The sequence below is a fragment of the Sinohyriopsis cumingii genome, chromosome 11, assembly GCF_028554795.1.
Source record: "Sinohyriopsis cumingii isolate HCF-2022 chromosome 11, ASM2855479v2, whole genome shotgun sequence".
NCBI classification, from domain to species: domain Eukaryota; kingdom Metazoa; phylum Mollusca; class Bivalvia; order Unionida; family Unionidae; genus Sinohyriopsis; species Sinohyriopsis cumingii.
In genome coordinates this window covers 874949-888687 of record NC_142971.1, presented here as the reverse complement: position 1 = coordinate 888687, position 13739 = coordinate 874949, and the positions used below count along the sequence as shown (strand labels likewise).

At 34.0% G+C, this 13739-nt stretch overlaps 1 protein-coding gene across 1 annotated transcript in view; it reads left to right on the top strand.

Annotated features, from left to right (window-relative positions):
* Positions 1-506: 506 nt before the first annotated feature.
* The window catches only part of LOC149787502 (glutathione S-transferase-like), a 67217-nt gene continuing 53984 nt past the window's right edge, over positions 507-13739 (top strand). Inside the window, exon 1 of the mRNA XM_089973626.1 lies at positions 507-785. Coding sequence (XP_089829752.1) covers positions 653-785 — 133 coding nt within the window. The 5' untranslated portion in view covers positions 507-652. The remainder of the gene's footprint in view (positions 786-13739) is intronic.

Sequence of the window (13739 nt, the reverse complement as noted above, 5' to 3'; positions counted from 1 at the left end):
AACTATAATTCATTACTACGAGTTGGGGCGATATATGATTTCGTAGAAAAGAAAATCATTTATCTGCATTATAAATTTCCTTCAAAGAAAGACACATGGAACATCTTCGTGCAAAATTGACACAGTCTGTAAATCTGTACAAAATACAGATCCATCGAACGCCAATTAAACCTTTTTTCATATACTGCGTGCTTTATCTAACAGTAATCATTCATCCATCTCTCAATAACAATATTACTGATATTACTACTTGTACCAGAGTTATGTTCCTATGTTCTTCATCAAGCTAAATGCGTAATGTACGACTCCTATTAATTCTGAAAATTCGGGCACTGGGACTGAACTTTGTAACTTCGGTGCGAATCGGTTCTTTGGACAGTAGACTGTGGAATACCAACAATAACAGTAACCATTATGTGCTTTTAACTTGCACGTCGCAGTGTCCTGACAGCCGGTGAATGGAAGACTAATTTCTATTGGTATGAAATTCACAGTTCACCGGCTTCTGTCCGCGGCCTCGAAGTGGGTGATACGTAGTCAAGCCTATAAAATAGTCAACAGGTGTCATGTACGGCCGACCGACAGCTGTAGCAGGGTGGTGGAAGGTAAAAGCAGAAGCAGTCAGGAAGAAGGGTTATTCCAAAGCAAAGCCATGCCAAGGTATAAACTGATTTACTTTGATGTACGGGGACGGGCGGAACTCTCGCGCCTTGTATTCGCTGCTGCATGTGTGCCTTATGAAGACGTGCGGATACAGACTAATGAATGGATAACGTTGAAGCGCGGTAAGTCATCATCATTTGCTAGCAAATTTTAAAGCGATTAATTATCGTCAGCATTTTAATCACTTGCATAGTTACTAAGTCTTTAGACAGTAAATTACCAGCATCATTATCATCAACATCTTTGACCACTTTGCAGTTTTCATCATTTACAATTTACATTAGAAATCACTAACGCCTGCCATAATCACTGACAATGCTCAAGTAACGTTAAGACCAGACAAACATGAATTACAGATGAAAGTGTCAAACTCGTCGCCAGGGACATAGAGAGCGATCGCGGGCCTTCAGGTAAGAAACACCTGGGTCTGTCCTAATTCTTGTTTAAACAAAATGTTTCTTTTATAAAAAATTAAAGTGTTGTTCGGTCCGGGCACCCTTACGGGCCCAGGCCTTGAGGATATAACCCCAGGCCCCTCCCCCCCCCCTTGTCGACCCTGCTCGTTGCTTAAGGTTAGGTAAACAGAACGTTAAGGTATATCTCAAGTTTATCTAATCATTCTTATTCAAAGTATACAATGAAAACCTTGCATGATGCTTCTTGTTACAGTATGAAAACATCTGAAAAAATACAAGGCATTATGTTCCTGTTGATTCACTTCAACACTTGAGTTTACCTTATACGTGTTTAGCAATATCGCGAATATTTGCCAAGGCCCGATATTCCTTTTCATATCTTGCATATCTTTACATTCCGTCGACTTCCATAATGAGACGGTAGGGTGAAAATCAACACTTAAGAATACAATTATCCGTTCATAATGATGATGGTGAGTTGATAAAGTCAAACTCGCACAAACCTCTGAAATCTTTGTTCCTGTAGGAAACTTAGTAGCCCATATATTATAGCATAGGTTACACTAATATAATTTAGTCGAATTTGTTTTTTTATTATGTACAAAGTCGAGTTTATGCACATATTTGTCATACTGGTCATTCATAAAATGCACCGGCAACACTATTTATATCAATGTCAGCCATTCAAATGAGAGAAATTGGAGCTATAGAAATTGATCGTAATCGATTTCTCTGTTTCATTTATTTAAAGCAGTAATGTTGATGTTTGTAATAGTCAAACATAATGTCGAAACGATTCACGATTTGACCATTGCTTTCCATAAATATGAATTTAGTCTGTTTGGTTGTAATATTTGTTATCTTTTGACAACAGTGCTCTTAAATTTGTTATTTTAACTCAGATTTTCGGACATTATTTCAAGACCTGCGGCCAGTTTCAGTACTTGCCATGAGATAGCAGATGATTCAAGACATAATCGTTGTTTTGTTCATAGATAACGTTTATTGGTTGTTTTATGACGGCGATTTTATTACAACGAATTGAACAACGATTCTCTTACAATGCAGACTCAATGGTGATGCCATTATATTTGAAATATTACACGTTACTTTGTCGTTCACTTCTAATTTTAAAGTAAATAATCGTATAAATGATCTTTACTGTGTTCGACCGATCTGATGGTCTAGTGGTTAGAGCGTCCGCCTCGGATGCGGAAGTCGTGGGTTCGATCCCCGGTCGAATCGCACCAAAGACTTACAAAAATGGTACTAACAGCTGCCTCGCTTGGCGCTTAGCATTAAGAGGTTAGTGTTAGGACTGGTCGGCCTGGTATCAGGATAATGTGACTGGGTTGGACATCATGCTACATGTCTGCGGCATGATGCCGGGGAGCTAGACATCACTATAAACTGTCACACTTGCAGACATCGTAGCAAGCAATATGACTGAATTTTTTTAAAAGCAACGTTAAAAATCCAAATCACACACTTGTGCTCTACGTATATCCTTATGTACATGTTGCATATCATTTAGTGTGTAGCGGGGATAAGAAGATTATTCGTACAATGTTACATACTAATTGTGTAGCGGGGATAAGAAGATTATTCGTACAATGTTACATACTAATTGTGTAGCGGGGATAAGAAGATTATTCGTACAATGTTACATACTAATTGTGTAGCGGGGATAAGATTATTTGCATGGTGTTACATATTAATTGTGTAGCGGGGATAAGAAGATTAGCACGATTGCATTGCGAGAATAACGGACTGAATTTTAGGGGCAAGCATTGTTCCAGTCTACAGGTATATCATTTTTCACTAATTCTGCCACATTATGAATAGTACATCTTCACCACGCAGAGAATCGAACAAAAGACAACGTAGCCTCATTACCAACTAGGGTCTAACGATAGACGTGCGAAATTAAGTACAAATATAAATTATTAATGGGTGTTGGAACAGCGGATGAAGAAGGGTAGAAAAGAGAAGGGTAGAAATAGGTATATTAAGGTAAACATGGTGAAAAGACGTAACAAATTGGTAATACGTCATTATGATAGACGCTACCATTTTGAGATCACATACGAACACAATGAATAAAATATGATTTCCATTGATTTAAATAATCTCAAAATTACGTTAACCTTTGTGTCAATTAGCGGCACACTAATTTTGCATATATTAACCTGTTTAGAACCTTCTTATAGCGTATAAAAAGACATTGAAAAAGATAGTGATATTCATCACCCATATTTTATTATGTGCATAATATAAATTTTCATTGAGATACATCCAGGTTTTGCTACCGTCCAGTTTCATTGGGGAACCAATGACTCGTTGAAAGGAACTTTGTTGAAATTATTGCATTCTTTTCTAGCATATGCTAATCAGGATTCACAATTAACATTGTCCAGTACTCAATAAGTTCGACCTCTAGAGGAATTGAAAACACTAAAATATTTTTTATATACTTTGATCTCCCAGTCTCGTTGTGACCTAGTTTAACTGTTTAACTAATCAGCAAAGGAGAATAACTGAGATAAACCAAAGGTTTTTCATACCTATATCACTTAAAGTTTGCGCGATAAATGATACCTACTTAAATTGCACGTACTAGCTACATCATTGTGAAACATAATGTCGTACAATAAGTTTTAAAAAAATTCTAATATTTTGCGCTTACAGCTTTAGCAGGAACTATACCAATGCTAATTTGTATTTACAAAATCAATGTAAGGAAAATACCCGTTTCTTAATGCAGGATATATAGTGGTTTGCTTTTTTAAAATAAAACTTTTGATAAGAAATCAGTGTGTAAATGTAAAACAAAATAATTATCAAGAGAACCTCAGACCTCACATTCATGTAAAAATACCGGCCAGAAGTAGTATACAAAAAATTACATTCTTAAATCCGATGGTATAGATACGTTTTTATTTTATTTATTTTTTTGTATAGGAAAAGCATGTTTATCGAAAGGCTTTGCAATATTTCGTTATGCAATAAAACGAGCGATAGTGTTTAAAAAAGGACACAGTAATTATAAATACTGATAAACTGTTTCGAGTGATGTGTTATCAAATATAAGTGTAAAGCATTTAATTCCCTTGGACCAAATATAACTATTTTTGTTTTGTCAACCTTGAATCTTCATTCTTTACACTATACTTAGAATTCTTTCAGTGTGTTATCGAGATTGTTTTGTTATCTGCAAGGATAACAGTATCGATGGCAATAAAGGATAGCAATTACCTTTGACTACAACATAAATTATGTTACTTTTGTATGCTTTTCTAAATCATTAAGATATATGTCTGTAGATGATTACAGTATATCCTAATTAACTCTCTCACTTTCTCTCTCTCTCTTTTTCTCTCTTTCTTTCTCTCTCTCTCTCTCTCTCTCTCTCTATATATATGTGTGTGTGTGTGTGTGTGTGTGTGTGATTCGTTTATCCAAAATTATTTTTCTTTTGAAAAGTTTTTTGAAGAGAATACTTAATTCTTATCGTTATTTTTACAGAAACTTAGCATTATCAAGCATTTAGCGGTGGTTTTTTTTATAGAAATTTTTGTGTTTTTTTATGTTTTATTGGATATGACATGCGTTGTGGATGCTAATTCGTGTTTGTCTGATTGCTATTGTCTTGCTTTTATTGGATATGACATGCGTTTTAGATGTTAATTCGTGTTTGTTTGATTCTTATTGTCTTGCTTTATTGGATATGGCATGCGTTTTGGATGCTAGTTCGTGTTTGTCTGATTGCTATTTTCTTGTTGTGTTGGATATGACATGCGTTTTGGATGCTAATTCGTGTTTGTGTGATTGCAATATCTTGTTTTATTGGATATGACATGCGTTTTGGATGCTAATTTGTGTTTGTCTGATTGCTATTGTCTTACTTTTACCATCTTCGTTCACAGGAGTAAGAGAAGGATAATTTAGATGTTTCATTTTTCCGCACAAATCCTAAAGGCATTTATTTTATATTTATGTTTTCTTTTTGCGCGCATAAAAAGACTAAACAAATCTCGCTCAAAGTTGCTGAAGAGCAGTCAGTAAGTCAGCTATGTTTGTATTTGGAATGAAATCAATCTGCGAGTTTCTTTTTATCGTGTTGATCACCCAAACTGTATTCATTTTTAATATTAAGCAAGTGCTCCACCACTTAAAAGGCTAAATTGTCCAGACTTAGGATAGAAACCTACCAAAGAGCGGTACGGAGGTCCAGGTTTAGCAAAGATAACAATCAAATAATGGCGTTGAGCTACAATGCTTAATTGGGCACAGAGGCGGGATTCTCATAACGCAACCCCTTACACGTGAATAAATCCAAGACACAAAAATCACAACATGAACTAGTTTTGTTCGGTATAAAATTATAACCCAAGTTAAATTACTTTTTTATGATTTACATTTGTTGGTTAAAAAAAGGTTGAGGCACTTTACTGAATGCCATTGCATAACTAAGAGAGAAAAAACATTCTGCTATCAAATATAAAAGTGCATACAACATTCTTTACCGGAAGCATGCTAATAATTATCGCATAATACAGTTTAATTGGTTCAGATTTTAGCAAGAATATAGCAATATTTGCGACACTAATTAGGTTAATTTACTAGTATTCTGATAGGATAAAAACGAAAAACAATCATGATCCATTCAATGCAAATTCTTCAACAGAGTTCGAGATCCTAGAAACAACAACACTTAAAAAACCTGTTAAGATCTGTGAACAAAAAAGATAAAACATTACCCGGCGACAATTGAGAAAGACAATTTTATTAACATTTATTATGAATAAAGCCTTTCAAGTGGTCCCTTGGATATGACATCAAATGCGAAACTAAGGTTGTGCAAATACATGTATCAAACTTGTCCAACTGCAGCAAATTGAATGTCCTGAGTTTTGTGAGTAACAATTACATTGTTCGACATCTTTTAATTTTATGACTTTTAAGTTTTAAACATACGTAATATGCAATTTTGTACACTTAAACAGCTGAGGTTTATATATTTAATTTTTTCAGTTTTGTTTCGACGACCCTTGATGAACTCTAGCCCCCTTTCAGGTCTATATATGCATCATACTAAAAGATTTGTATTCATTTAAGTGTAGCTTAATTTGTTGATTTGGAACTTGCGCATGAAATGCATTTCCTTACTGTTTCTTTAATCCTCTTCTATCCAAATAAATTTTAAGACGAGGAAATCACAGCCTATAAACAATATATGCAAGTTTTATATCTACGAACTTTGCTATGGTTATGTTGAATCATGTTTTCTTTTCATGGCATAAAATGACGTTAGCAACAGGTCTCTAAAAATAATATAATAGCTTTGTGTTGTCAAACAGTGATAATTTTCACATTCAGACCTTAAGAAAGCCGTTGTTGCAGACAGTAATTATAAAATGTTGCATCTTTTAGATATCCCGTGTGACTAGAACACCAACACCATTATTGTTTTTACATTAATAAAACAGATAAATAGGTTATGAAAATTGTCTTGTTCGTGATAAATGTTATGTTGATTAGAATGCCATTTGCTATTTTAAATGTCTTTGATGAAAATTGTCTTGTAAACGTGTTTTTAAATTATTGAGCTGTTGTGTACTATAATGCCGAACAGACGGTTATTTGACTTTCTGAAACTGACTGAATAATTTCCACCTTTCTTTTGCTCACCAAGACTGGCAAACGCAGTCAATTATTTAACGAGTTTCAGACATTCATTATTAAAATCACTACCCATTTGAGAGCCAGTATGTAACATTTCGGCAAGATAATTTAAACCAACTTAGAAAGGATATTTGACCTAACTTTGAAGCTCACTCAATTCTGTCTTTTTTCTAAAGATAGCTTCTAAAACTGTAATGGGAGCATAACGAAACGAGTATTGCTAATTTGCATGAATGTTCATATACATAATGCATATATTTACATACTGAGATTAGGAGTTTGTATTTAAACTTGACAGTTATTAGCAACTTACTTCTATCATGAAAACTGATATCTGAAACTAATTTATTTCGTTATACAGGATTGGATTTCACCAATTATCCACTCACAGTTGAATTCTTTGACGTCGGCAGCTTCTTTTATACCATATTATTTATATCTGGGAAGAATGCTTCAGTGTATTGCATAATTCTGTATAACTTATCCAATGACGATGTGCTGTATTATTATTATTTCTCACACAGTTGCTGAAAATTTATCTCGATACCAATCTTTCTGATTTTGCACTCTGTATCCAAATCAACAGGTACACATTTTAACGATATAAATGCAACCTAGTTTGTAACTCCCAATGTATACAGTTAATTTTTGTTATAAATATTTCAATCAAATTCAACATCAGATCTGTCAAAGATCCATTTAAATCGAAGCAAGGCTAAATAAACACAAGTAATTTCCCTTTTTGATATGAAGATTAAAATAAAACATGTCTAAAAACTATATTTAATAATGTCACGCATTGTGTACTTCTGTAAATAGTGTATATGTTAAAGCTGCTAAATAATGTAAACGGCCACCTACTTTATATATATATATATATATATATATATATATATATATATATATATATATATATATATATATATATATATCTTAATTTATTGTTTTTCTTTTCAAGTCTGCTTACGTATTTAATGGTTAATGCTGGTCATGGACGCAGAGATTTCACTATTCATAATACCTTCGTTACTACATAACCGCTCTAAAACAAAACAAATGCTCGCGTTCATCTCTGATTAGGTCGGACATTGACTCTGAACTCGGGAACTAAACACCAGATTGATAAACACTTGCCGTCGTTTCTAATTAGCAACCACAGAGCGAATGATAATTCGGTTCCGATAGGCCACTTTCGGAAAACTATATCTTCTTTTATATAATTGGCAAAAAAACTATAAAAAGCTTCTTCCTTTCCGACGTCGAACTATTAACCTACTTTTGTCAGAATTATTTTTTAAAAAGTACATGTCCAGAGTTTTTATGGCTTGTTATGATGAAAGCAAATCAGATTCTTTTTTATTTAATGTGCAACTGTACCATGCATTCCTCACAGAAGTATATAAGTGCATCAGGATACAGTTGCTACTTTGGGAACACTTTTGTCTAGTAGTGTCTGCTTGGATCTCTAATACGTGTCAGTTGGGTCAAACAGTCAGTTGATCATATTTATATCATTGTGTAAATAATTAGGCAAATAAGCCAATTGTCAGTAAGTAGATACGAATTAATAGTCCACGTCGATCTACCTAATTGTTTTCCATAAACATTCGTGATACAACAAATGTTAAATAGTTGCGGGTTTTTTGTGTGTGTTTTTTTTTCTTCAAACTTAATGAGTTTAAGTGTTCGTCATATTTGGTTATTTTATTCTATTCACAACACAAATCGTATTGTTTAAAATACTTGTTCATATGACTTATGTGGTATTCACGTTAATATACCTATTTGTTATATATTCCATGATGAGATACTGAAATATATACGAGGGGAGAAAATTGTTATTCCCACACTAGCTATATTACTTTTGGACCTATTTTTACATTTAGGAAGTATATCTACCCTGAATGTATGTTTCTCAGACAGGTATTTCCATACTTTGGCCTAGTTTATTCTCTCTCTCTCTCTCTCTCTCTCTCTCTCTCGTCCTTCCTCTCTCTTCCTATTAGGGTAAATAGAGATTGAAATGTGTCGAGACTGCGGACACGCTTTAGTACACATGTATGTAATCAGTCCAAAGGCGTCGTCAGGAATGCATACAACTCATTTTTTAAAAATACAACACAAAGCATACTTCAAGTGTTAACTTTTTATAATTAGTTTTCCACAGATTTTGTCGGTGATTTAACTTACATTACTGGCTGCTATCCTATATTCGATCTCATCCATACAAATGTGTACCTGATAAACTCGATGACATATATCTTGCACATTTTTTTAAAAAAGACTTGATTACATATAGTAATAAAATTGGCTAAGTAGCGATTTTAACTGTCATCACTATAATAATCATGTCTGAAAACCATGGAGAAACCACGTTTTAGTTAGGGTTGACTAAAAACAGAAATTAAGTGATGATGGAACATTGGGTGCAACGTCTGTTTTAGAAATAGGCCGAGGGCCTACGAACGCACATTCACGTCAAAATGCAGAAATAGACAGAGAAGCATCTAAAATCCTTAAAGGAAACTCAGTCAATAAAATCCGTTGTTTAGTGATATTACTGACTGAAGCATGTTGGTGTAGTCTGTCATGTTGCTATAGCATCCCCTCAGCAGCAGTGTTGACTGTATCAGTCCATGCAAGAAATATGTTAACAAAAATTGAAAAAAATTGCTAAAAGCTTTTCCTCATGAAAACATGCATTAATTTCAGTAATATATACATTTTGAAGCATTATGCAATCTGAATTTGTAAACGTCGTTTTCCTCAAAGTATTGTATAATTTCGGAACTTTTTTTATAGATGTACAAATGCAGCTAATAATTGTATTAACACATACTGCAGAAACAAATAAATATGTAATTAAATAGAAATTATATAATAAAAAACATAGACACCCTCAATATCATACTTTCTAATTATGTAACGTGTGTAATAACACGTCACGACGTTACAAATGACGTATTATTATGCTCGTTTTATTCTCCGTTAACTTTACATTGTCAGAATCATTCAATATTACCTGATACTGAACTCGCGCGACAATACACATATAGCATACACGTGCATAAAGGAATTACTTTCTATTGTAAATAAACAATGGACGCAGACGCCAGCACTTTTGATTTTGTACACAAATCATGTACACTCGCGTAAGAGGCTCTTTACGTTGTGGTTGTTTAAATTTGTTTCTGAATGAACAAAAACAGATGTATCGTAGACTGCCACATACCAGCTGCTTTGGCACATTCCGCGTTGATACAATGTTACGGATTTAGGCTAGCTACATTATATAACAAACGCAAGATAATGTCCTTACAAATAACATACAAGTGACAAGTCATATACTCTCTTCTTTAGCTGGTGTTAAAAATGGCCAAATAAAATATTCTTACAGTTTTACATCCTGAATTTCCTCAAAATGTATTTTCTTAATTCTACAAATCCAAATTACATGAGCCATGTCCTAAGTTTTCAATCTGGATTACACATTTCGAAATTGTGCTGTAATTTCGATGATAAGTGCATTTGCATCCTTCTTACTGCACTCAAAATGAAATAAGCATTAAATTCCATAGCGTCTTTTTGATAATTGCAATTGAAAGACTTAATATTTTTCCCACATTATGATGTCAAACATTCAATGACAGAAACAGAAACACATTTGCAGATGTCAACACGCTTCTTCCAAGCTTATTAAATCTCATGTATTTCATGTGGAATCGTCACATACAAATCCATTCCATAATTACGAAATTTCCTAGAATCGAGAAAAATACCAAAATCTATTCATTTCAGATCAAATGGAAAAGTTGTTGCAATGCACATTCATTCACAATATGACTCCAAATTTAAATTTTAACTAGACACGCCATTTTCTTTCGAAAGTTATGTCGAGCGCGCGTCTAAGTTCAGATTTATCTGGGCGGAGTTATGTGCGCAGTAATATTGTTGATTTGTGTACTGATGAATATGCGCTTGTGTATTTAGTTTGGAATGCGGCATACATTCATTTACATTGTTTCTTGTAGTGTATTATGTTTATATAAGTAAACCTTAGGTAGAATTTTAAAAAATGAGCATATAATAAAAAGGGTACTGCCTTTGTATTGGAAAATATGATGTAGTTTTGTCGGAAGGATATACTGCACTCCCAAGGTCGTGCACTATTCCATCGCAAAACTCGTTCATTTTTTTCCCATACAAAGGCAGTAACCTATAATTATTATATGCTCATTTTATTCTCCGTTAACTTTACATTGTCAGAATCATTCAGTATTATCCAATACTGAACTCGCGCGATAATACATATATAGCATTCACGTGCATAAAGGCACTACTTTCTATTGTAAACAAACAATGGACACAGACTCCAGCACTTTTGATTTGTACACAAATCATGTACACTTGCTTAAGAGGCTGTTTACGTTGTGGTTGTTTAAATTTGTTTCTGAATGAACAAAGCAGATGTATCGTGGACTGCCATATACCAGCTGCGTTGGCACATTCCGCGTTGATACAATGTTGCGTATTTATGCTAGCTACATTATATAACAGACGCAAGATAAGGTCCTTACAAATAACATAGAAGTGACAAGTCATATACTCTCTCTTCTTTAGCTGGTGATAAGAATGGGAAAATAAAATTACTTACAGTTTTACATCCTGAATTTCCTCAAAATGTATTTTCTTAATTCTGCAAATCCGAATTACATGAATCATGTCCTAAGTTTTCAATCTGGATTACACATTTCGAAGTTTCCTAGAATCGAGAAAAATACCAAAATCTATTCATTCCAGATCAAATGGAAAAGTTGTTGCAATGCACATTCATTCACAGTATGACTCCAAATTTCAATTTTAACTAGACACTCCATTTTCTTTCGAAAGTTATGTCGAGCGCGCGTCTAAGTTCAGATTTATCTGGGCGGAGTTATGTGCGCAGTAATATTGTTGATTTGTGTACTGATGAATATGCGCTTGTGTATTTAGTTTGGAATGCGGCATATATTCATTTACGTTGTTTCTTGTAGTGTATTATGTTTATATAAGTAAACCTTAGGTAGAATTTTAAAAAATGAGCATATAATAAAAAAAAGGTTACTGCCTTTGCATGGGAAAATATGAATTAGTTTTGTCGGAAGGATATACTGCACTCCCAAGGTTGTGCAGTATTCCATCGCAAAACTCGTTCATTTTTTTCCCATACAAAGGCAGTAACCTATAATTATTATATGCTCATTTTATTCTCCGTTAACTTTACATTGTCAGAATCATTCAGTATTACCCAATACTGAACTCGCGCGATAATACATATATAGCATTCACGTGCATAAAGGCACTACTTTCTATTGTAAACAAACAATGGACACAGACGCTAGCACTTTTGATTTGTACACAAATCATGTACACTCGCGTAAGAGGCTCTTTACGTTGTGGTTGTTTAAATTTGTTTCTGAATGAACAAAAACAGATGTATCGTAGACTGCCACATACCAGCTGCTTTGGCACATTCCGCGTTGATACAATGTTACGGATTTAGGCTAGCTACAGTATATAACAGACGCAAGATAAGGTCCTTACAAATAACATAGAAGTGACAAGTCATATACTCTCTTCTTTAGCTGGTGATAAGAATGGGAAAATAAAATTACTTACAGTTTTTTATCCTGAATTTCCTCAAAATGTATTTTCTTAATTCTGCAAATCCGAATTACATGAGCCATGTCCTAAGTTTTCAATCTGGATTACACATTTCGAAGTTTCCTAGAATCGAGAAAAATACCAAAATCTATTCATTCCAGATCAAATGGAAAAGTTGTTGCAATGCTTTGTAACGATGAGAGAGAGAGAGAGAGAGAGAGAGAGAGAGAGTCCAAATCGTTCAGTATTCTACGATACTGAACACATTGAGATTGCATACACGTGCAAGACACGTGTGTCTAAATATATTATAATGTATTAGGAAATGCCTCGTAAACAAATCATGTACACTCTTGTAGTAGACGTTAGGTTTAATTTTATTAGGTTTGTTTCTGAATGAACTAAAACCGTTGTTTCGTCTATTTGAAAGTAGAAATGATAAAGTGAAACAATGTGGACGAGTTTACTGACTTTCGAACAAGCAAATTACTGAACGTGATATTCTCAATGTCCACAACAAACGAGAAAAACGCAAAATCGAAAATACCATCACTTAAATATTAATTTAGGAGATGTTCGTAACTTTTCGTCAATGGAATGGTTCAGACTATGACCAGTGCCCTCTAAGGTATAATACAAATAGTACAGAAAAACATACTGAGGAAATGAGCTATCGCATATCTGTCAGATAGGCATTTAGTACGTTTATAAGTCAAAGTAATAAATTCGTAGGGAAAAAAATGAAGGTTTTGGTAGGAACGTAAGGGACTCAGAGTCAATAAGCCAAGACGATGATGAATTCTTATTTCCGCTGACTGAATGAATTGTGCATCTTTGCAGTTTTCTGCATTAATGTTTTTGGTACAATGTTTCGGATTTAGGCTAGCGATAGACGCCATACATGTCATAAATTAGCTGGGGAAGCATGCAAGTGCCCTGGCATAAATATGTCTACTTTAGCTAGTAATAAGAATGGCAAAAATATACTTAAATTTTTGCATCTTGAATTTAATCAAAATGTACTTTCTTAGTTCTGCAAATCCGAATTACATGAGCTATGTCATGGGTTCTAAAGCTTGATTACACATTTCGAAATTGCACTGTAATTTCGCTTACGTTTCAAGTGCAATAACATCTTCCCTACTGCACTCAAAATAAGTTATTATTCCATAGCGTTGTTTTGATAATTAGAATTGAAAGAGTTCATGTGTTTCCCACATTATGATTTCAAGCATTCAATGACAACAGACACACACATGTAGCCGAGTCAAGACACGTCCCTCTCTGCCCAAATCACAGAAACATGTATTTTGTGCAGAATTGAAACAGCTA